Source organism: Marmota monax, unplaced genomic scaffold (genome assembly GCF_021218885.2).
Source record: "Marmota monax isolate L192 unplaced genomic scaffold, Marmota_monax_Labrador192_F-V1.1 WCK01_AAM20220418_F8-fsc00010, whole genome shotgun sequence".
NCBI classification, from domain to species: Eukaryota; Metazoa; Chordata; class Mammalia; order Rodentia; family Sciuridae; genus Marmota; species Marmota monax.
In genome coordinates, this window is record NW_026692321.1 from 19,879,368 (window position 1) to 19,901,609 (window position 22,242).

A 22,242-nucleotide genomic window follows, 5' to 3' on the forward strand; every position below is an offset into this window, starting at 1 on the left:
AGGCAGCCTCTAGAAACTGGAAAAAGAAGCCAACAGTCATTGCTAGAGCTTTAAGAAAAGAGCCCAGCCCTATTGACACCTTGATTTTAGCCCAATGAAACTTGTATTAGACTTCTGATGTTCAGAAGTATGTAAAGGACAAATCTGTTAAGATTTTAAATTTGTGATTTATTTCAGGAGCATTAAAAAATAATACAATAATGATATGCATTGTAACCAGCAAAGTTGGCCCCAGGTTTATCACAGATGCAGGATTTTTATAAAAATCCTACATTCAGGCTGAGCATGGTGGTGCATGACTAATTTCAGTTCTTCAAAGGCTGAGGCAGGGGGATAGCAATTTGAGGCCAGCCTCAGCAACTTAGTGAGACCCTAAAACAACAGTGAAACGGTCTCAAAAAAAAAAAAAAAAAAAAAAAAAAAAAAAAAAAAAGAAAAGGGATAGGGATATGGCTCAGTGGTTAAGTGCCACTGGGTTTAGTGCCTTGTACCAAAAATCTTATATTCAGAAATTTTGGAAAAATCTTCCTTATGATGAAAGGGAAGCCATTGCAGGGAGCAACACAGGTTTTAAAAACTTGTCTTGGGTGGAGTGTGAGCAGGGAATTGGAACAGGGCCAGCCAGGAGCTGGCTCCACAGTTCAGGGAGGGGCTGGCCTGGTCTGCCTGTGGGCAAGTGCAGAGTCCGGAAAGGAGGGGGGAAGCACTCAGAGATCTTCTGGAGGCTGGCCAAGAAGGCCTCTAGGCTGGTGTCACACAGGCAATTGAAGGTAGGGGTCTAAGGCTGTTACCCCTGAATAAATTATATATACTTATTCCATTATAAAGGACCTGGCATGCTAAGTAGGATACAATCCACATGCAGATGTGATTGTATTCATTCAGGGGATGACAATGACTCAGGGTAGAAGGATGGTCACTAGGGCCACCAACCCCAAGGAGCTGAGCAAAGGCAGGTGCAACCTCTGTGACAATGCTCCTAATAAGGGAAGTGCTTTTGTAAAGTTAAAGCACCTGCCCACCCATTAAAAGCCCTATAAAGGAGACAGGTGACTCTTGCCTCTTGGTGGCTCAAGAATGAAACTATGTTCTTGTTCCTCCCTCCACCCAACTTTGGGCTCTGCAGATTACCACCCAGGAATGAGGACACAGCCCTGGCAGACAGGCAGGCAGCCAGGAAGGGGCCTCTTGGGAGAGTTCCTAGAACTTCTGGTGGAGTGTGGCTCTGGATTGTAGAGATAGGTCTGGGGTCCTTGAGCCCTTTAGCCCAAGAGGGTTGGGGAGGGGTTAGTATTTCCAGATAAGACTAATAAAAATAAATAAGGCCAATAAAAATAAAGAACAGGGCTGGGGTTGTAGCTTAGTGGTAGAACACTTGCCTCACAAGCATGGATTTGGTGACTTATTTCTACTGTTATCCTTTGGCAAAACAAGATTTAGGGACAGATGAGGTCTTACTGCAGTATGCCTAATAATTTTTTAATGATATAAACCCTCATTATAATAAAACACTGTTCAACCACACATTAAACTGAAACAATCTGAGAAGTAGGATTTCCTTAAAATATTTGATTTTTTTCATACAATTAATTTTGTAGTTAGAAAATCAATTTTCATTAAAAAAAGATGACAAATCAGAAGGATCTGTTCTCCAAAGTCATGGACCTAATTCGTCTATCTTCATTTAGCACGTTTTTGGCTCCTGCTTGATTATATATTTTTAGTGGTTGTAAAGATTGTTTATGGATTTTTGTTTTGACTCACACTTTGGTTACCATAAGGTAACCCGTGATTACAATACTGAAAAGCAAGCTGTAACCGTAAAATACGGCAGGAATGCCAATAATCAATACAGTGAACGGTGTCTTTTTGACCCCTGCTTAACTCATTATTTTACACAACAAGCTCAGACGAAGAATACCCAATTCAGATAGTGTTTCGGCTGACAAAATACTTAATCTAGTCCTCACAACAACCCTGTGAGGTGGGCCTATTCTAGGAGGTAGGATGACGTGGCAGTCACCTGGCAGGTCACGGGGAAGGTGCAGCAGCCTGGCCAAGGAGACAGGCGTAGGTCTGGAGGCGCTTCTGATTATACTGGAGCCTTCACTAAACCCTGCCCTCTACATCCCTCCCCTGCCATGTACCTTTTCAAACCCGAATTCTCCCTTTTCCATATCAGAAAGGCGGGCTGCGGGTTGGGGAAACCTGTAGCTCACACCCAGGGCGACCCTGTCGGTCCCCAAAGTCCCAGTGCTGAGCACCGTCCACCCACTCCCGCGAGTCGCATGCCGGCGACAGACTAACCTGACCAGGTCGGTCACGCAGGAGCCCACCACTACCACCGCCGCCACCTCCTCCTGCCACTGCCTCCGAGGCTCCCCAGACGCCGCCATGGCTAGATGAGGTGCTGTCCAACCTGGACTCTACCCTTTGCACTTTGCCGGACCCTGTAACCAGAGATGCCGCTCCTACCCTCTTATCGAAGCGGGCCTTTCACACGCCTACGCGGGTCGCCCACCCGAATGCCCGAACAACCCCGCCCGACAACGGCCCCCAGTTCTTTCAGGAATTGTCTCCCGCACCGCCTCATGTTCCAGGACCCTCCTAATACTACGAGTGCCAGGCTCCTCTCCACGCGCGAGGCAGGCGCTGACCCAGAGCTTTCAGGCACTGCGGGGACGCCTTTCCGAGCTCCAGGCAGGAGCGGCACGGGGGCGCGCACGCCGCCAGACTCCCGAAGGGGGCGGGGCGGGACGTCCGGGAGCGCGCACGCATCCGGCCCGCGGTGCGCGCTCAGGTCGGTGCGTCGGTCGGGGGCGCGCTCGGGTAACCTGTACCCCACGTAGTCGCCGGTTACCGATCGGACTAAGTTCCAGGTACCAGGACTGGGGCTGGTGAGGGGAGGTTGGATCCCGAGTCGCACAGGTGGCGCAGAGATCGATGGCCAGAGGGCTTGCCTACTCTTCCTATAGAGAAGGCCCCCTGTTTCAAAGATGCCCTGCTCACCCCCATCACGCTAGTCCACTCAAGAACGAGTCCCCCAAACCTCAGAGTTACCTGTCTCCCTTTCTGGCCCACCCCTTGGTCCCTAATGAGCCCTCAGGGTGATCCCTCTTTCCGCTTGATGAGGGGATCATACAATTTGGGAGAAGGGGGAGCGTCCTCTTTTAAATGTTCTTGGAGTTGGGTGGTCATTCTTTGAGTCTGAAACGATTTGTTTTTCCTGATTTTGCCCCTTGGAGAAATTGCTTCCCCAGTGTGACTTCCCTCGTGTGCTGTATGACGTTGATGTGACGCAGCAAGGGGGGCCACCCCTTTCCGTTCCATGACGTCAACCGGACACGTGTTTCCGTGCTTGTCATCCTATCCTAATTGCAAGAGCCTGGACAGTGCTTTAGACGTCTTTGTATTCCCCAGGCAGCCTACCAGAAGACCTGATGTGACCTTATTTTGGGGCATTTTTGCATTTTCCTTATGCAGTACGTCAAAATCAGGAAATACAAATTGCAGAACTAGCATTCAAAAGAGGCTGGCTACCCCAAATTTCTGGCTATCTGGAATCTGTTACAATATTGCCATTGTCTCATTTGTCTTATTTGGGGGGAAGTGGACCAACCCATGTCCCTGCACACTGCACCAAAGGACCACCTTGTTTGGTTGTTGTTCAATGACCCGATTTTGGAACCAGTATTCTTTCCCTCTTTCTTAGATAAGTCACTCCTTCTCATGATTGAAAAAGATGTTAATCCTGCATGGGATCTAGCACTATCAAAAAAAAAAAAAAAATAGTACTATGACTGTTCCAGAAATAAAGACAAATTCATTCCCTCAGTGTCATCCTAAAGTCATGATACTTGCTGAATTGTTCACTGTTAGTATGGTTAGCTTCTGGTTCAGGTTTAGAATTTAACTATTGAATCATTCAAGCCAACTTCAGCAGTAGGTCCATAGTAGTCCAGTTTGTCTCTGGTTTTGAAACAATCATTTATTTAAATTCTGACTAAGTCTTGATGTCAAGAAAAAAAAAATCACCTTGATGTTTTTTAATTTATGTGATTTTTTAAAATTTATGTTATTTGATAGGAAGACAGGAATAGTGGATTTTGAGAATCCTCAAAATTCGAATTTGAATTTAAATTCTCATCTGTTTGCCATGTTTGTGACTCTGAATAAGTATCTTGCTTGCAGAGCTTCAATTTTCATGTCTGTAGAATGGGGACAGTATTCACCAGGGAACAGAGTTGTAGGGGGAAGTTAATAATTTAGGAGGTGAATAATTTAATCTGTCAGTAGTCGAGATTGAAAATTTGTTGATTCTGTTACCCCCCTTTCTTTTTGTAGAAACGAGAGGTAAAATAATAGTAGGTACTGTGGGGAAAAAAAAACATGGAAGAATAATATCTATGAGATCCTTATGCTTTTTTTTCTGAGGTGAATATTTGTGTGTTTGCTTATGATCTAGATAAGCATCCTTTCAGGAACTGTGACATCAGTGGATAGAAATAAAGTTAGAAATGTTGCAGAATAGGAAGAAAAGCCTTCAAAATGATTATGTGGATTAATATACTGTACAACCCCCCCCCCCCCAGTTATCCATATCATCTGCAAAATGGGAATTAAAATACCTGCCTTACTACCCAGGTTGTTAAGAGCAACTGTAATAATGTATGTGAAAACTCTTTGTAAGTGATAAAATGTTATAAAGTAAAGGTGATTTCTATGGTTGATAGTATAATGCGTAAATTTTTTTTTCCTTGTGATGACAGTGGTGGAGGTAGGTCATCTGCTAAAGAGTTAGAATAGGAGCTTTTTTAATATTTGCAGAAAAGATCATTTGGGAACTAAACACATAAAGTATAAAGCTTTTGCTACCCCAGAGGTACTTCTTGGTTTCATCACTAAAGAGTGTGACAAAGTTCTTATTTTTTGAAAGATCACTGCAGCCCTTCCCTTTATTGCTGTCTGAAATGAAAAACAAATACTAAATACCGAAAATAGTATTTATTGTAATTTTTTCAACATTTGTATGTTCTCATGTGGCATAATTCATGAAAAACTAGAATGAGAATATCAGTTTCTTGTAATTGTAACTGGATGGAAACTTATTTGTTTTTGATGTGGGATTATTCTTTCATGTCGAGGAAGAAAGTGATCATTTAAATTGAATTATTCACCTCGGAAAGTAGGCTTTCATTTAGAATTCTATTAAGAGGAATTCATGTACTCCCTCTTTAGCCCCATGAGTTTCCAAGTAATTTAGATATGATTTATTGGTTTTGCTTTATATTTTCAAGTATAAGGACTTCTCAGTGCCTTAAAGTCGAAGACTGAAAGATTTGTATTAGTCTGTGTTGCTTAGCATCTACATAGGTGTGTGTTTTCATGATTTAATTGTTATGTAATTTTTTCCTCTCATTTTGTTACATTTATTCTCCTGCCAAAATTTTTATGGGAATATTATATTTTTCCTATCCCTAAATATTTTTCTAGCATTTGTCCTCTTACTCATTTGTAAAATGTTACTGAATGCTTAGTGTTTGCCAGATACTTTTGTTAAAACACTAAAGATTCAAGTCCAAGTAGGGACAAGCACACATAAGCAGGGGGTTAGAATACACTGTGGAGGAAGGTATAATAGCTGTAAATAATTTCCGGTAAGTAAGAATTGCAAGCTATTTGTGCTTGTTTTAGAATTTAAAATATTATTATAAATTTTTTACTCCTTGTGGGGATACCAAAGAAGAGCTTCTTAACTGAGCGGAGTATTTTTTTGTATGCTGGGAAATAATTGCTAGTGAATGCTTCTTGGTCTGAACTGAAGTGGGAGAGGCAGTAAAAAGATAGAGGGGGACAGCTTGTTGTTGTTTTGAGATAGGATCTGTGTTGTCCAGGGTGGTCTTGAACTTGTGACCCTCCTGCCTCAGCCTCCTGAGTAGCTGATATTATAGGTACACAGCACTATGCCTGGCTAGAGTGGAATAGCTTTAAATAGAGTAGAGCAAGAATCATCTTCAGAAAGGAGGAGAGAGTTGTACTTCAAGGGTTCTGTCTCTAAAAAGCAGTGGTGCAGTCTATGTTCTGAGTGGCTGAGCAACAGGGAAATGATTTCTTTCGGAGGGTCATTGCAAGAGGCTCCTTAGAGGGGGAAATGAAGTATTTATTCATGCAAGGGAAAATTCTGAGGGCTGTGCCAGCTTTTAGGAAGCTTTGTTGTATCTAATTTTTTGTTGTTGTTGTTGACTCTGATCATCATTCTTTCCTTTTGCTTTCAGTGGTAGCTTACAAGTCAAGTTAAAATGTCCCCAGAAGTGGCCTTGAACCGAATTTCTCCAATGCTTTCCCCATTCATATCTAGTGTGGTCCGGAATGGAAAAGTGGGATTGGATGCTACAAATTGTTTGAGGATAACAGACTTGAAATCTGGGTATGTACCAGAACTGATTCAACCTTTACCTAATAATAAACATTTCTTACCAGAGTCATAAAAATGAATACCACAAACATTCCTCAAGTCATGAACTCATCATGTGCTGATTCAATTGCTTTTTTTAAATATTTATTTTAATTTTACTTTGTGATATTGGGGATTGAACTCAGGACCTCCTCCATGCTAGATCAGCACTATGCCACTAAGCCACATCCCCAGCCTGATTAATTGGTTTTGTTTCGTTCTTCACTTTTTATGTTTCATGTATTTTTTTTTTGTGTTGTGGGCCATTGTATGACCAGAATGTTCATTTCCCCGCCACCCCTCTGGCTTATCTCTTTGTGAACAGTGTACCATGTAGGTTTTAGCAAGTGTGTTTTTCATTCATTGGCTTGCTTCCTGTTTACTGCAATCCAGAATACATGATAAGAATTGGACTTTGAGATTTGGCATCTGACATAATTTTATAACCTCTTTTAATACAGAAATTATAATAGTAAGTCAAAATGAGTTGTTCCTCATACTGGGGTTCTTACACCTAGAAATGTTGTATTAAAAAGGAAACACAAAATTTTATTTTGAAATAAAATTAGATTTACCAAAATGTTAGAAGAATACTATAGGAAATTAGCATCATTTCAATATTATTAACTATTCTACAGCTCTTATTTGAGTTTTGCTGGTTATCCCTTTCATGTCCTTTTTTGGTCGAAGAATCCAATTCAGAATACAAATTGCATGTGGTTGTCAAATGCCTTTAGTCTCTCTGAAATGTGACAATTCCTCACTCTTTCTTTGTTTTTAATAACATTGATACTTTCAAAGAGCACTGATTATATATGTTGTAAAATGTCCCTCTATGTGGTTTGTTTAATGTTTAATATTTTCCTTTTATTAGTGTGAGAAATACATTTTTTTCTCACAGAAGAATATAGATGTATTGGACCATCTTAAGCCTCAAAGTAGATGTTCATATCTTTTTACTGGTATGTTAACTTCAATAACTTGATTAAGATTGTGTCAATGAGGTTTTTTTGACAGTGAAGTTATCTGATTTTACCTTTGTAGTTGTGAGTACCTGGTGGAGCAATGCCTTGAGACTCTGTAGGTAGCTTGTTTCTCATCATATCTTCGTCCATTAATTTCAGCATCCAAAGATGGTTCTTGCCTGCAACTATTACTCTGGTGATTTTCTAGTTCCTTCATTCTTTTCATATTTATTAGTTTGAATTCCACTGTAAAGAACCATTCACTGTCCCTTCTCTCTCAAGTGTTTGTTTATTCAATTTTAAAAAAAATATTTTTCAGTTCTATGTGGACACAATAGAATTTTATTATATTTTATTTATTTTTACTGAGGATCAAACTCAGTGTCTTACATGCGCCAGGCAGGCACTCCACCACTGAGCCACACCCTAGCCCTATTTATTCGATTTTAAAATTATGTCAGTATGAATTTTTAGATATTTATTTGACTGGATGGGTTATAATTCAAGCACAGATAGTCCCTGACTTATAATAATTTAATTTATGATATTTTTATTTTTTTAATATTTATTTTTCAGTTGTAGTTGGATACAATACCTTTATTTTATTTATTTATTTGTATGTGGTGCTGAAGATTGAACACAATGCCTCGCATGTGCTAGATGAGTGCTTTACTGATGAGCCACAACCCCAGCCCCCATGTTTTTTTCCTTACTAGAAATGTTATATTCTTGATTGTCTTTTGGTTTTCCATGTTAGACTTTTTTGCCTTTTACCTTCTACAAATCTTACTATATTTCGACCAAGGTGAATACTTGGATATAAAGACATAGACTTATGTTCTTCAGTAGTAAGATAAGAAGACTGGAGTTAGATACTTGGAATAGTAGGATGCTTTTTTCAAGACTTGGCATTATCTTCTATTTCACTAATTAAATACTTGTTAAACATTTACTATTTGTTAGTCTTTTTGCTAATGTTAGGCATGTATTACTCCTTTCTTTGTTGAGGAAAAAGAATGTGGTAGATAGAACTCTGGAGGAGTTGATAGGAAGAAGGTTGTAATTTTTTTGCTACTTCAAATCTAGAAGTTATCTATATACATTAGAGTATTTAAAAACTGTCATCCTTAGAATAGTCAATGATTAGAAATTGACTTTCTGTTTTCTTGTTTAGAATTTTGTGCCATTTAGTCAAGCAACAGGCCAGGTACACAGGCTTCTCAACTTTCACATGGCAAGGATGTGGGGATTGTAAATCGGAGGCTATGTGTAGGATTCATTCAATCTGGATTTCCCAGATGATTATAGACAAGCTAGATACAGATCAAGCCTCCTAGATTACTTCCTTTAGATGAACTTTATCTCTGAAGTCATTGGGATTAGATCTCAGGAGGGTATTTTCCAGTAGCCTATACTGTAATTTTTGGCCTATAGAAAGTAGAGTGATATACTTCATTTGCTGTGTGCTCATATCTTATCATTTATGTTGCTTTGATTTCATCTTTCTGGGATCTTTAAATCAGTTATTGTTACTTCTAGGTCTGGGAATAAAGATTTTCAGATGAACTGTGGGGCACTTTATAGAGTAACTCTTTAGGTTTTACCCTACTTTGAATTTCTTTTTCTGATTTTCCTTTTAAAATTTATGTTTCTGCTTTGTGCTCATTTCTCTCTGTGTGTTTTTGGAGGTCTGGTCTTTTCTTAAGTTCCTTTGGTTCAATGAGATGATGAACAATTCTACTTATTTTCTCTTCCTTTCTGCCGCATCTCTTCTCCTGAAACCAGCATATCTTGCATTTTACTGCTCATATCTCACACATTAAGGATTTTCTTCTTTTCTAGGAAGCGGGTAAGCTTGGAGAACCAAAGGCATTTCAGGTGTGGATTGAAAGCTTAGGTGTGTGTAGTCAGAGGTGGCTCCCATTTTCTGACTGGATCTCAGTTTCTTTATCCATAAAATGAGCAATCAGATTAGATGACTAAGGTTTTCATGGGCCAGAAATTCCCATGAAAACAGTCCAAATGTCCATCAACTAATGAACAGGTAAACAAATGTGAAAGAAGCTTGTCATAAAATGTCACACATTATATGACTGCACTTCCATGGACATCTAGTATAGTCCAGTCCATCAAGACAGAAAGTAAATTAATGGGGGAATGAGAAATACTTGATAATGGGTATGGAGTTTCTTTTTTGGGGTGAGAAAAATATTCTAAAATCAGATAGTTGGTGATGGTTGCACAATTCTCTGAATATACTAAAAACAACTGAATTGTATACTTTAGAGTAAATGTTATCACATGTGAATTATATTTCAGTAAAGCTATGGTGTTAAAAAAAGCAACCTGTGAACCAGTGATGTTTAATGGCTGTTTGCAGATAGGATATAGAAATAAGTTTTTCTTTTTTAGTTTGTCACAACATTCTTCTCAGAGGTGAAGACCTGGCAGGGAACTGATGGCCGTGGGCTGGAGACTGCTTTTTGTCAGGTGGTACAAACCTGAACTTCTCACTTTTTATGCCTATCCTGAGAGACCATTTTTATCAACATTAAGTCATGTTGCTTCTTTCTGCAGATTCCCTTTTGAGTGCTCCCAAATTGCTGAACGTTTAGTTGAGTGTTTAAATGCAAATGGTTGAGCTGATGAAAAAAGTCTAAAATGAATCCACTAGTCCTGGCCCTGTCTGGACTAGCTTTGCCTGAAAAATATTTGAAATGGCATTTAGTGATATTTACTATTGTGTTAACTTTCTGTCACGATAATAAAATACCTGAAATAATTGACTTTTGAAGAGACAAGCCTTTACTTGGGTTTGCAATTTCTGTGACCATGTGGACACATTGCTTTTAGCTCTCTGGTGGGGGTGCTGGATGGCAGTTGTGGGGAAGCAGGTGATTGAGCAAACTGCTTACCTCATGGCCAGGAAGCAAAAAAAGAAAGAGGTTGGAGTGGGGTCCCCTAATCCTCTCTGGGGACATGCCTCCGTAACCTAAGGACATAATGGAGCTTTCACAAGGCCCCTCCTCCTAAAGGTCCACAGCATCCTTCAGTAATGCCACCCTGGGGACCAAACCTTTAACACAGGGACCTTTGGGGAACATTCAACATCCAAACTATAGTATTTATGGAATTTGCTTTCTTTAGTTTTAGAAAAAGAAATAAAAATATCTCAACTAATTTTAGCAAAATTGCTCTGCTGAAAATGATGTGAAAAACCTTGTTAATTAAGAGCATTGTTGATGTTTTCTTAAAATGTCTATTTTTTTATTGGTGCATTATAATTATACATAATAGTGGGAATCACTATGCCATACTCGTACATACACCTCACATAATTTGGTCAATTTTATTCTCCAGTACTTTCCTTTTTCCTTCCCTCCTCTTCCCTCCCCCTGATCTGTTTGCTCTGCTCTACTGATCTCTCTTCCGTTATTATTGTTACTATTACAATTAGTGCATTATTTCACACATACATAGAAAGAGTCATTGTGGTATATTTGTACATTGACATAGCATAGTTTGGTAGGTTTCATTCCCTGGTACTTCCCATGCCTTTCTCTACTCCCTTCCTATCCAACCCCTCCTTATACTCTATTGGTCTCCCTTCTATTTTCATGGGATCCCTCTTTCATTCCTCTCCCCCCAGCTTCTACATATGAGAGAAAATATTTGACCCTTGACTTTCTGAGACTGGCTTATTTCACTTAGCTTGATATCCTCCAGTTCCATCCACGTACCAGCAAATCACAGAATTTCTTTTTTTGTGTGTGTGTGGTTGAGTAAAGCTCCATCGTGTACATACCACATTTCCCTCATCCATTTGTCTGTTGAGAGGCACCTGGGATGGTTCCCCAACTTGGCTATTGTGAATTGCAGAAATATCTAGTTTTTATTAACATTAATTATGCAGATTAATGAGATCCACTGTGATATTTCCATACATGCATACAGCATACATTGATCATATCTGTATCCACCGTCTACTCCTGCACTCTCCCATGCTTCCCTGTCCCTGGTGATCATTATTCTACTTTCAGGTTGACATTTTTTTTGTTTGTTTTTGTTTTTTTAGTTTTTGCACAGGAGAGAGAACTTGTCTTTCTGTGTCTGGCTTATTGTGCTTAGCATGATGTTTTCCAGTTCCATCCATTTTGCTGCAAATAAAAGGATTTTATTATTCTTTATCGCAAAATAATTCTGATATATATCAGTATTATTATAAAAATATTTTCTTTATCTGTTCATCTCTTGATGGGAATCTAGACTGATTTCATATTTTAGCTATTGTGAATTGTGAATAGTGGTACAATAAACATGGGTAGGCAGGTATCATGCTTTCTCTTTCTCACTTTCTCTCTCTCTCTTTTTATGGTACTGAAAATTGAACCTAGTGGTGTTCTACCATGATGTTAAATCCCCAGTCTTTTTATTTATTTATTTTGTGATAAGATCTTTCTTGCTAAATGCTCAGGCTAGACTTGAATTTGTAGTCCTCCTTCTTCATTCTCCCAAATAGTGGGATTATAGGTGTGTGCCACTGCTCCTGGCTCAGGTGTCTCTTTTGTGCTGATTTCATTCCTTTGGATGTATAATCAGGAGTATTTCCTGTAGAAGATGGATCATATGGTGGTTCTATTTTTAGTTTTTTGAGTTCCTTTTTCCTTACATCCTGTGAGTATTTGAAATTTTTTTTCTCACAATTGCCATTCTAACTGGATAAGATGGTATCTCATTGTACTTTTGATTTGCATTTCCCTGATGGCTAATGACATTGAACATTTTTTTCATATACTTACTGGCTATATGAACTTTCAATAAGTGTCTACTCAGACCATTTGTCCATTTTTAATTTGGATTATTTGGGTTTTAGTTGTTAAGTTTTTTGAGTTCCTTACAAAAATATTTTGGGGTATTACCCTCAGATGAATAGGTGTAGGTCGTTTCTTTACTCCATTGATTATTTCCTTTGCTGTGCAAAAGCTTTGTAGTTTAACATAATCTCATTTGTCAATTTTTGCTTTTGTTTCCTATGCTTTTGGAGTGTTATCCAGAAAATCAGTGCCTGTACCCATAGGTTGAAGTGTTTTCTCTAGTAGTTTCAGAGTTTCAGGTCTTACCTTAAGATTCTTGATCCATTTTAAGTTGATTTTTGTTCAGGCTTAGAGATGAGAATCAAGTCTCAATCTTCTACGTGTGGATATCCAGCTTTCCCAGAACCATTTGTTGAAGAGGCTGTCCTTTCTCCAACGTATGTTTTGGCACATTTGTTGGGAATCAGTTGGCTGAAGGTGCGTGGGCTATTGATGGCTTTTATATAGTACTTGTCTGAAAGATTCACAAAAGTTCTTTAGAAGCTTATTAACAATTTTTCTTCCATCCTTCTGTCAATCAAAGCGAATTCTTCAAGTTTCCATAACAAAACAGTGTCAGAATGAAGGAAAAGAATAGCTTCTTTTTGATGTCTCCCTTTTGGCATTTCTCTTTCTTGTTGTTTTGTTGTTGCAGGGCACCAGGCATGCTAGTGGTGGGAGCTCTCTTCCACTGAGCACTATCCCTAGCCCTCCCTTTCTGTTGATCTGTAATGGTCAGGGTTATGAGAGTTGGAGACTTTTTTTTTTTTTTTTAAGTGCTGGGGATTGAACCCAGGGGCACTCAACCACTGAGCCATATCCCCTGCCCTTTCTGTTTTTTATTTAGAGACAGGGTCTTGCTGAGTTGCTTAGCGCCTTGCTAAGTTGCTGAGGCTGGCTTTGAACTTGGGATCCTCAGTCTTGTTACTTACTATATGTAGCTGCTTACCCTGAAGAGATAAGGCCTAAGTACTGGTATAGTAGATCTGGTTTATAGGGGGACAGTAATCAAAGCAACAATTTTTAAAAATATTTTTTTAATGACATTTAAATTTTTCTACCTTATTTAAGTCTATGTATCTTTCTAAACTCTGTTGCTAGGGCATCAGTATTTTTTTTTAATATTTATTTTTTAGTTGTAGTTGGACATAATACCTTTATTATATTTATTTATTTTTATGTGGTGCTGAGGATCAAACCTAGGGCCTCACACCTGCTAGGCAAGTGCTCTACTTCTGAGCCACAACCCCAGCCCAGGGCACCAGTATTTTAAGGACAGAATTCTTGTTTATTTTTGTGCCTTAAGATCTGCCATGGTACCTTCCTCATGTAGTATGTAGAGGAAGTCGAATGAGGGAATGGATGGGTTAGGGTTTTCCTAGAGAGGTAGTGTGGTTTGTTCTTGTCTTGGAAGGCTGTTTATTGGCTTGGTAATATGTCACTTAAATTCTGTTAGGCATAATTCTTAAAAATGGTATTCCCTGACAAATGAGTTGATGTTTTGGAAATGAAAGTATGTTCCAGAATTGGGTTTATTCATTTAGGTAAAATATATACTGAGATCTGAAAGGTCCAGACTATTATTTTTAGGGAATTATTCCATGAGTTTACTGAGTGTTTATTAATTCTCTGCTCTGCGTTAAATTGTTCACAAGCATGTGCTATTTGTAGGATGCCATATTTTGTCATTTTCAGTGATTTTTGTAATCTTGAAGATGTCTAAGTGTCTGTTCAGCATTCTGGAATGATGCCTGGCAGCTATAGCAGGGAAGAAAGCAGAGAGGGCTCATTGCAACCTGTGGCAGCTGAGCCTTCATATCTTTTTTCAGCATATTGCAGTGACTCAACCTTACTGGCACATGGCTGTGTTTGGGGCATCTGCTGTGACATCTCATCCACCCACAACTACCTGTTGCATTTTTTTTGTCCATGTTCTGAATTTCATTACTTAGTTAAAAATAGATGCTCAGTGTAAGTACTTGATTACTAACTAGAACAATTTAAAACGATGAGTGCTGTAAGCTTTGAAGACGGATCTCAGTCTGGCTGCATTAGTCTCTGTAGCCTGCAGGCTGAACCTTTCTATATTAGTCTTGTGTCTGGAAGAAAGCTGCTGTCCTGGGTGTCAATAGTTTAATTTTGAAGTTGGGCAGTTTTTAATACTTTATTATATACATGCCCACTTGGCTTTTCCACATCACTTTCTTTTCTTTACTCTTATTTCATCTCATTTTCCTTTCTTCCTATGCATTTCTTCATACTTTCTGAATTCATTACACATAACTGTATCTCTAAGCAATATATGATATTATTTTGTATGTTTAAAAAGTTTACAGATGATATTATAAAATACAAATTCTACATATTCCATCTGCAGCTTGCTTGTTTTGCTTTCCCTTAAGTTAGAGACTTATCCATGTTAATACTTATAGTTTTAGTTCTTTCATTTGTACTATTATATCATATTTCATGTATTTCTCCTATTTTTAATTCATTGTTTTATTTTTTTAACAGAATGCCATAATTAAAATTCTCTCACATAAGCATAAGGAAATATATATGAGATTATTTTCTGGGGCAAAGTTTCTAGAATTGGGTATGTTTACCCATTAGTGGTTGTAAAATCAATTGAGTGAGTCACCCTCACATTTACGAAATGAGTAAGAACAGAATGGAAAGTCTCAGAATGTGTCACACGTAGTAAGAATAAGCACTGTTTTGTGACTTTCATTTTAGTTAAATAAGTAAGTGTGTGTATAGTGGATGACAATGACAAATATGTGTGTGATCAACAAAGTTTGAAAGCTACCCCTCAAGGGTATATTCCTAAGAGTAGAATTACTGGCATAAGGTTGAATGCATCTTTTTAAAAAACAAATACGGCCAGATTGTGTCAACTTCCTCCCACCACAAATGAATGAGAGTTCCCATTCTTTGTAGCCTCACCAATACTTGGTATTGTCAGACTTAAATTTTTGCTAAGCCGATGAACGTGAAATGGTATCTCTCCATGGTTTTTAATTTTTTATTTTTTTAGTGCATTATAGTTATGCATAATAGTGGGGTTCATTTTGACATATTCATAAAGACATATAACATAGTTTTTCCTCCACTTCAATTCCCAAAACTATATCCTTCCCTGTCTTCCCTTCCTTGATCCTCTTCCTGTATGCTCTATTCATCTTCCTTCTATTTATTTATGTTTTAATTGATGCGTTATATATATAATTGGAATGCATTGTGGCATATTGATACATGTACCTAGTATAATTTGGTCAACTTCAGTGGTTTTAATTCATATTTCTCTGATTGTTAATATGATAAAGAATCTTTTCATATGCTTATTGCAGTTTGAAACTCCTCTTTTGGGGATATCCTTTGTTCATCTTTTAAATGGATTGTTTGTATATTTGTTTAGATTTTTAAAGTACTCTGAATTTTGGCAGTTAATGTATTATAAATAACTGCATGCAGTCTATGACTTTGGTGTTATTAATATCCAGGAATTTTAATTTTAATAAAGTCAAATTTATCATTATTTTCCTTTTCAGGTTTGCACATGTGTGTGGTGGGCAGGAGAGAGAGAGAGTGAGAGAGGGAGGGAACAGGGAGGGGAGAGTTTTAAGAAATCCTAGCATATCTAGAAGTCTTATATCTTCCTCTAAGAATTGTAGTTTTCATTTTTAAATGGAAATTTGTTTATTCTATAAAATGTGGTGTAAGATAAGGATAAAGGATTTTTTTCTATATGGATAATTTGAACTTGTGATCCTCCTGCCTCAGCCTCTTGAGCTGCTGGGGATTACAAGCATGTGCCACCATTTTGGGCTCCTTAGTGTCTTAACTATTACAGCTTAATAGAATGTCATGATAGCTAGTAGGACAATTCTCTTCATTCATTTTGTTTGAATTTTTAAAAGTTGTCTTGCTTAACCATACATTCTAAATGCTTAACCATATATTGTAAATACTTTTTCAATAGGCTCATTTAAATAGATGTATTCTTTTCCTCCAGGAAACCTGTCATAACTCAGTTAACAAAAACCACTTTTTAATTCAGTGAGAAAAGTAAATGAGAAAAGTAACTGACTTGGTGAGGTGCTGGTTGAGAATTTTTGGTCAGGAAAGTTCTCTCTGAGGAGATGACATTTGAGTTGAGTCATGAGAGATGGGAACAATTCAATGTGAAGAGTTAGGGGATTTGATGTAAAAATAATCATGTGCAAAGGCAAGAAGAATCATGTGGTTGGCATGTGGGAAATTAATTGAGAGGGAAATGAGATGAGATTCTAGAAGTAGTCACCAGCTAGGTTATGTTAGCCTGGTGGACTGGATTTGGAAACTTGTGTTTTCTTTTGGATAGAATGAGAAGTTATTGAAGGATTTTTTATATTTTAAAACAAAATAACTGGTTGTTATATGGAAAATGCCTTATGTAGGATATGGTATTCTAGTTAACTGGCCATTACGGTATATATACATTTTTTTATTTTTTATTTTTTTGTGGTGCTGGGGCTTGAACCCAGTGCCTTATGCATGTGTGGCAAGCACTCTACCAACTGACCTATATCTCCAGCCCTGGCCATTACAATAGACTGGGTGAGAGATGATGAAATCTTAGAAATGAGGTGACAATGGGGCTAGAAAGAAATGAATAAATGGGTTAAAAAGCTGTTTAGAAGGTAAAATAATAAGGATATTGAATTTGGGTTTAAAAAAAATTTTTTTTTAGTTGTTGATGTACCTTTATTTTTTGTGTATTTATATGTGGTGCTGAGGATTGAACCCAGTGCCTTACACATGGTAGGCAAGCGCTCAACCCCAGCTGAATTTGGGTTTTGAGAAAGAATCAAGAAGGGTTTCCTGTTTCTTAGCTTGAGAAAGTGGGCAGATAATCATGCCATTTGCTGACCTGGGGAAGACTGGTGTAGGAACTGCTTTAATCTGGGTTGATGACTCTGTGGGTCCGCTACTATTGTCATTTTAGGTGTTTTCTTTGTCTTTCTTGTTTGAGTCTCATTTCTTATTTTCTTGTTTTGCCTTCTTGCTTTATTGAAGCATATACTCCTGTAATATCCCAAGAAAGGGAGAGGAGGAGATAAATTTTGGAGGTTCTTGAAAGTTTGAAAATGTCCTTATTCTTCTTTTAAACTTGATTGATAACTGGAACAGGTGTAGAAGTCACCTGCAGAAGATTGCAATTATTTCCTCTTCAAATGAGAGACCCCCAACACATGTACTTTCATAGTTCCATGGATGCAGGATCTTTTCTTATGTTTGTAAGGATGTCAATTATAGTAAAAAATTCTTCTGAACCTTGTGTTATCTCTTTTCTGCTCTGTCTTGTCGATGGCTTTACTTGGATTGATGATTCTTACTTGTATGTGTTTATTAAAGAATGAGGCTCTACAATGTGGATTAGAAGCCACTTGGCCATGGGTTGAGATGATAACTACTGATCTTTTCTGTAGTACGATCAGGCAACATCCAGGCCTTTTTTTTTGGGTAATTGCCAGGTTCATTATCTGGAAGACTTTCTCTGGGCTATGAAATAAAAGTCATGTAGGTGCATATATTCTATGCATCAACAAAATTTCAATTATTGAGCCTAAAAGCATGCAAATTTTAAGATGACATATTTAAAATACTAGAACATTATATTTACTTACATATAAGGATATATAATGAGAGTGCCAATTCCTCTACATTTTTAATAACATTAATATTATAGATTTTGTAAGCTTATTTTCTAATTCAATAGATGGAAATGGTATCTGATTGCTCTTTTATTTCATCTTATTGCTGTGTGTGTAACAAATTCATGCCATTTGTTCATGTTTTTTTGGTGGGGTACTTGTCTTTTTCTTATTCATTTGTAATACAGTCTTTTTATGTATATGTTATGAAATTTAACCTATTCACAGTATATTACAGATATTTCTTCCCAGCTTTTAAATGTTTTTCAATTACTTTATTTAAAATGTAGAAGCTCTTAAATATTTTTTTTATTTTTGAAACAGTAATAAATTATTCCATGTAAAAAGAAAGATATAAAAGGGTGATAAGTGGACAAAGTCTCCCATCTACTACTTTTCTCTAATTTTCCTCTCTGGAATTACCTTTTTCTTCTAAGGGTATTCTTTGTATATATAGGTCCTCTTTTTTTTTTTAACCCCCTTTTCTTTCTGTATAAGCAGTAGCAGTGCTAGATTGTTATAAGAATGGCCCTGGTAAATTCTGCCTTCGGATATAATGTTGCCATTCCTTTCACCAAGATTTAGAGTTTCTTACCTCCCTTCAAGAGTCTGGACTGGCTTTGTGACTAGATTTTGCTAATGTAGGATGTGGTGTGATGTGGGATTTTTGAGTCTAGGCCTTAAGAGGCCTTGCAGTTCCATTTCCACCATCTTGGAATAGCATTATTGCCATGTCAGTGTAGTCTGTGTGAGAAAGAATGGCCTGCATCCCAGCTGTGCTCAGTCCCACAGACATCCTGTCTAGCAGGCCCTCTTTAAGACAGTGTGCAGGCTGGCATAGGGACTTCATTCTAAGATGAGGATCTCTGCTGCTGGGGGCAGTGAAGGAGTCATAGATGTTACAAGGCAGAATTTTGGCTAGAGCTCAGGGGGTTTCTGTACGTACCATAAACATCTGAAACTTAGTGACAGTATATGGTGTTTATATTTTGAGAAATCTTACTGAGTTCAGTTTGTCCTTCAGAAACTATTTCTCGAATGTTTTCAACCAGAAGAAACAGGCTTCACTTACTCTTTATGTCCCAGCCCAACTTTTCAAGGTGCTGTTAAATGGGGTCTTCTGAGGTTTTAAATTTTGCATTCTGTACTTAGGATTTTAAATAGGGTTATTGGTTTTGACCCAGTAAACCCTGGAATTACTGACCTCAGGAACTGAATTTGGGGTAGTAAGTACTAGGATAAATCTGGGTCTGGGATTTTAGGTGATTTTGAATCACCTAAAAGAAGTTTTTTTTTTATGGGCCGTAATGACCTTATTTCAGGGGGACTTGATTTGGTATGGAGGCTGGGGTTGGGGAAGAAGTGAAGGGAAGTAGCCAGTCCAATGTATGAAGAAAAGGGAGTGGAAAATTCATAAAGTCTAGGTCTAACTGTACTTCATATTGTTCAAGGCAACAAAACAAGAATCACCCCACTGTTTATCTTTTGTTTCTTCTATATAGTTTTAAGTTTGTATTTTGGGGCTAGTTCTTGTTTCATTAGGATGAAAAATTTGCAAGCTTCCTTGAGTTTAGAAGATAGGTAAGGATCTTTTTAAAAAATTATTTTTGTAGTTGTAGGTTGGCAGAATGCCTTTATTTTATTTGTTTATTTTTATGTGGTGCAAAGGGTTGAACCCAGTGCCTCACACATGCTTGGCAAGTGCTCTGCCACTGAGCCACTGCCCCAGACCATGGATCTTTTGGTGTATATTTTATGCACATAAATTTGTTATAGCATTCCAAATTGATTATTCCTGTACCATCACTTACATGTTAAAAGGAGTCTTATGTTCAAGTAAGAGAGATGGAATAGCCCACTTTTTAGCTTCCATGTTGCTTGAATAATATTACTTTTTGGTGCCATGGTGCTTGGGAAATAATTTTATAACCTTCCTTCTCAGGGCCGCATTTCCTGAGTAATTTGGTTATCTTTGCTGTGGCATGTTATGAAAGTTTTTATCCTACTGACCTTGCTGCTCTTGACTTTTTGAAAAACATATCCTTTTTGTTTTCTGAAAAAGATTTTTATCTTAACCTTTGCTCTTGCCAGTTTATGGATAACAAATCTTGAATCGAGTGGAAGTTTTGGAGGACATTTTGAGGTTCCACTTTTAAGTGGGTATAATGCCTTCAGAATATTTTTTTTCCTTTTGTAGCCTTCTAAGACTTTTTTTTTCATTTAAAAAGCATTACATAAATTTTTTTTTGTGGCTAAGTAAATTATTAACATATTGGTTCAATTTTGAACCTAGCACATACTTTTTAAAAAACTTGGTAAAATATATGTCACATCAAGTTTACATTTTAGCCATTTTTTAATGTACAGTTCTGTGGCATTAAGTACCTTCACAAATGTAGCATGTGGCTACGCACATGTCTGAGACTTTTTTCATTTTTCAAACCATACTATACTTATCAAATAATAACTTCCCACACCCACCATTCTACTTTCTGTCTCTATGAATTTTACTACTTTGGGTACCTACATATAAGTGGAATCATGCAGTGTCTGTCCTTCCATGACTAATTTTACTTAGCATAATATCTTTAGGGTTCATGTATATTATATCATGTGTCAGAATTTTCTTTCTTTTTAAAGTAAAGTAATATTCACACGTGTGTGCTCATGTGTGTGTGCACACGTGTATGTATATAAATAGTAACACATTTTGTTTATGAATTCATCTTATGGTAGACATCTGTCTGTTGCATCTACCTTTTGACTGTTGTAAATAATGCAGTTGTTAGTAAGGGTGTACAAATGTCTGTTCAAGCCTCTTTTTAGTTCTTTCAGGTGTAGAATCAGAAGTAGAAATGCTGGATCATATGGTAATTCTATGTTTTGTTTTTGGAGGAATTGCCATACTGTTTTCTATAACAACTACACCATTTTATATTCTTAACAATAATACACAAGGGCTCTAATTTCTCCGTATTCTCACCAACACACTTGTTACTTTGTTTTTTGTTGTTTGTTCATACACACACACACACACACACACATCGAACTCAGGGGCGCTTAACCACTGAGCCATATCCCCAGCCCTTTTTGTTATTTTGAGACAGGATCTTACTAAGTTGCTTAGGGTCTCGCTAAGCTGTTGAGACTGTTGGACTTGTGATCCTCCTGCCTCAGCCTACTGAGCTGCTGGGATTATAGGCATGTGGCACTGTGTCCAGCTGTTTTTGTTTTTGATAATAGTCATCCAAATGCATGTGAAGTGGAACCTCACAGGGTTTTGGTTTGCATTTCTCTAATGGCTAGGAATATTGAGTATCTTTTCTTGTGCTTATTGGCTATTTGTATATCTTTTTTGGAGAAATGTTTATTCATTTAATTTAAGTACCCTTTGGCCACTTAAATTTTTTTTTTGTTATTGAGTTATTGGATTTAAAAAAATAGATTTTATATTTCAATTTCTTGTCAGATAGATGCATGATTTTCAAATAACTTCTTCCATTCCACAAGTTATCCTTTTACTCTGTTGATAGTGTCCTTTAAGGCATGAAATTTTCACTTTGACAAAGTCTAAGGTACTTAATATATATTCTTCACTTGGTAAATTGAGCCTTGGGGAACAACTTCTCAGGCCGGCCCCTTTCTTAGTACTTTTTGTGCTTTCTTCTCTTTAAAGGCTAGAAAAATCTGTGCTAAAAGGGAGAGGAAAGCCATTTATTAATGTACCTACTTCCCCTGGAGAGAATTAGTGATTCATAATATTTTATATTGTTAGGATTATGGTAGTAGTGCATAGAGTATGCTAAGACGTCGGCTGACTCAAGCAACTCTATATTCAGCAGTAAGGACATAATATATAGCTGTTGCAAGGAATAATGTTATCATTGTAATATAAGTGTAACGTAAGTGTTCCGAAAGATGTTCTTGCATATAATCCTTACACAACAGTAGTCTCTCGCTTATCTGCAGTCTTGCTTTCTGTGGTTTTACTTATCTGCAGTTAATCATAGTCCTAAAATGTTAATATTTGTCTTGACTCTTGAGAGTGACCACATTCACATAACTTTTCTTGTGTATATCGTGATAGTTGTTCTATTTTATTATGAGTTATTGATGTTAATCTCTCACTGTGCCTAATTTATAAATTAAACTTCTTCATAGGTGTGAATCAGTAGGAGAAAACAGTATATATAGGGTTCAGTAGTATCCATGGTTCAGGTATCTACTGGGGGTGTTGGAATGTGGCCCCCAAGGATAAGGGGGAATACTGTAAT

The 22,242-nt window shown here is 37.5% G+C and overlaps 2 protein-coding genes across 6 annotated transcripts in view; one reads left to right on the plus strand and one right to left on the minus strand.

The window, feature by feature from the left end:
- The window catches only part of Rbks (ribokinase), an 86,853-nt gene extending 84,317 nt beyond the window's left edge, over nt 1-2,536 (minus strand). For all 5 annotated transcript variants that reach the window (XR_009226560.1, XR_009226559.1, XM_046441535.2 and 2 more), the window contains exon 1: nt 2,308-2,536. Coding sequence is in view for 3 of the 5 variants with exons in the window: in XM_046441535.2 (XP_046297491.1) it covers nt 2,308-2,396 (89 nt within the window). In the remaining 2 variants the exon portion in view is untranslated. The remainder of the gene's footprint in view (nt 1-2,307) is intronic.
- A 214-nt stretch (nt 2,537-2,750) lies between these two features.
- Babam2 (BRISC and BRCA1 A complex member 2) overlaps nt 2,751-22,242 on the plus strand; it is a 404,038-nt gene continuing 384,546 nt past the window's right edge. Inside the window, exons 1-2 of the mRNA XM_046441540.2 lie at nt 2,751-2,879; nt 6,276-6,427. Coding sequence (XP_046297496.1) covers nt 6,300-6,427 — 128 coding nt within the window. The 5' untranslated portion in view covers nt 2,751-2,879; nt 6,276-6,299. The remainder of the gene's footprint in view (nt 2,880-6,275; nt 6,428-22,242) is intronic.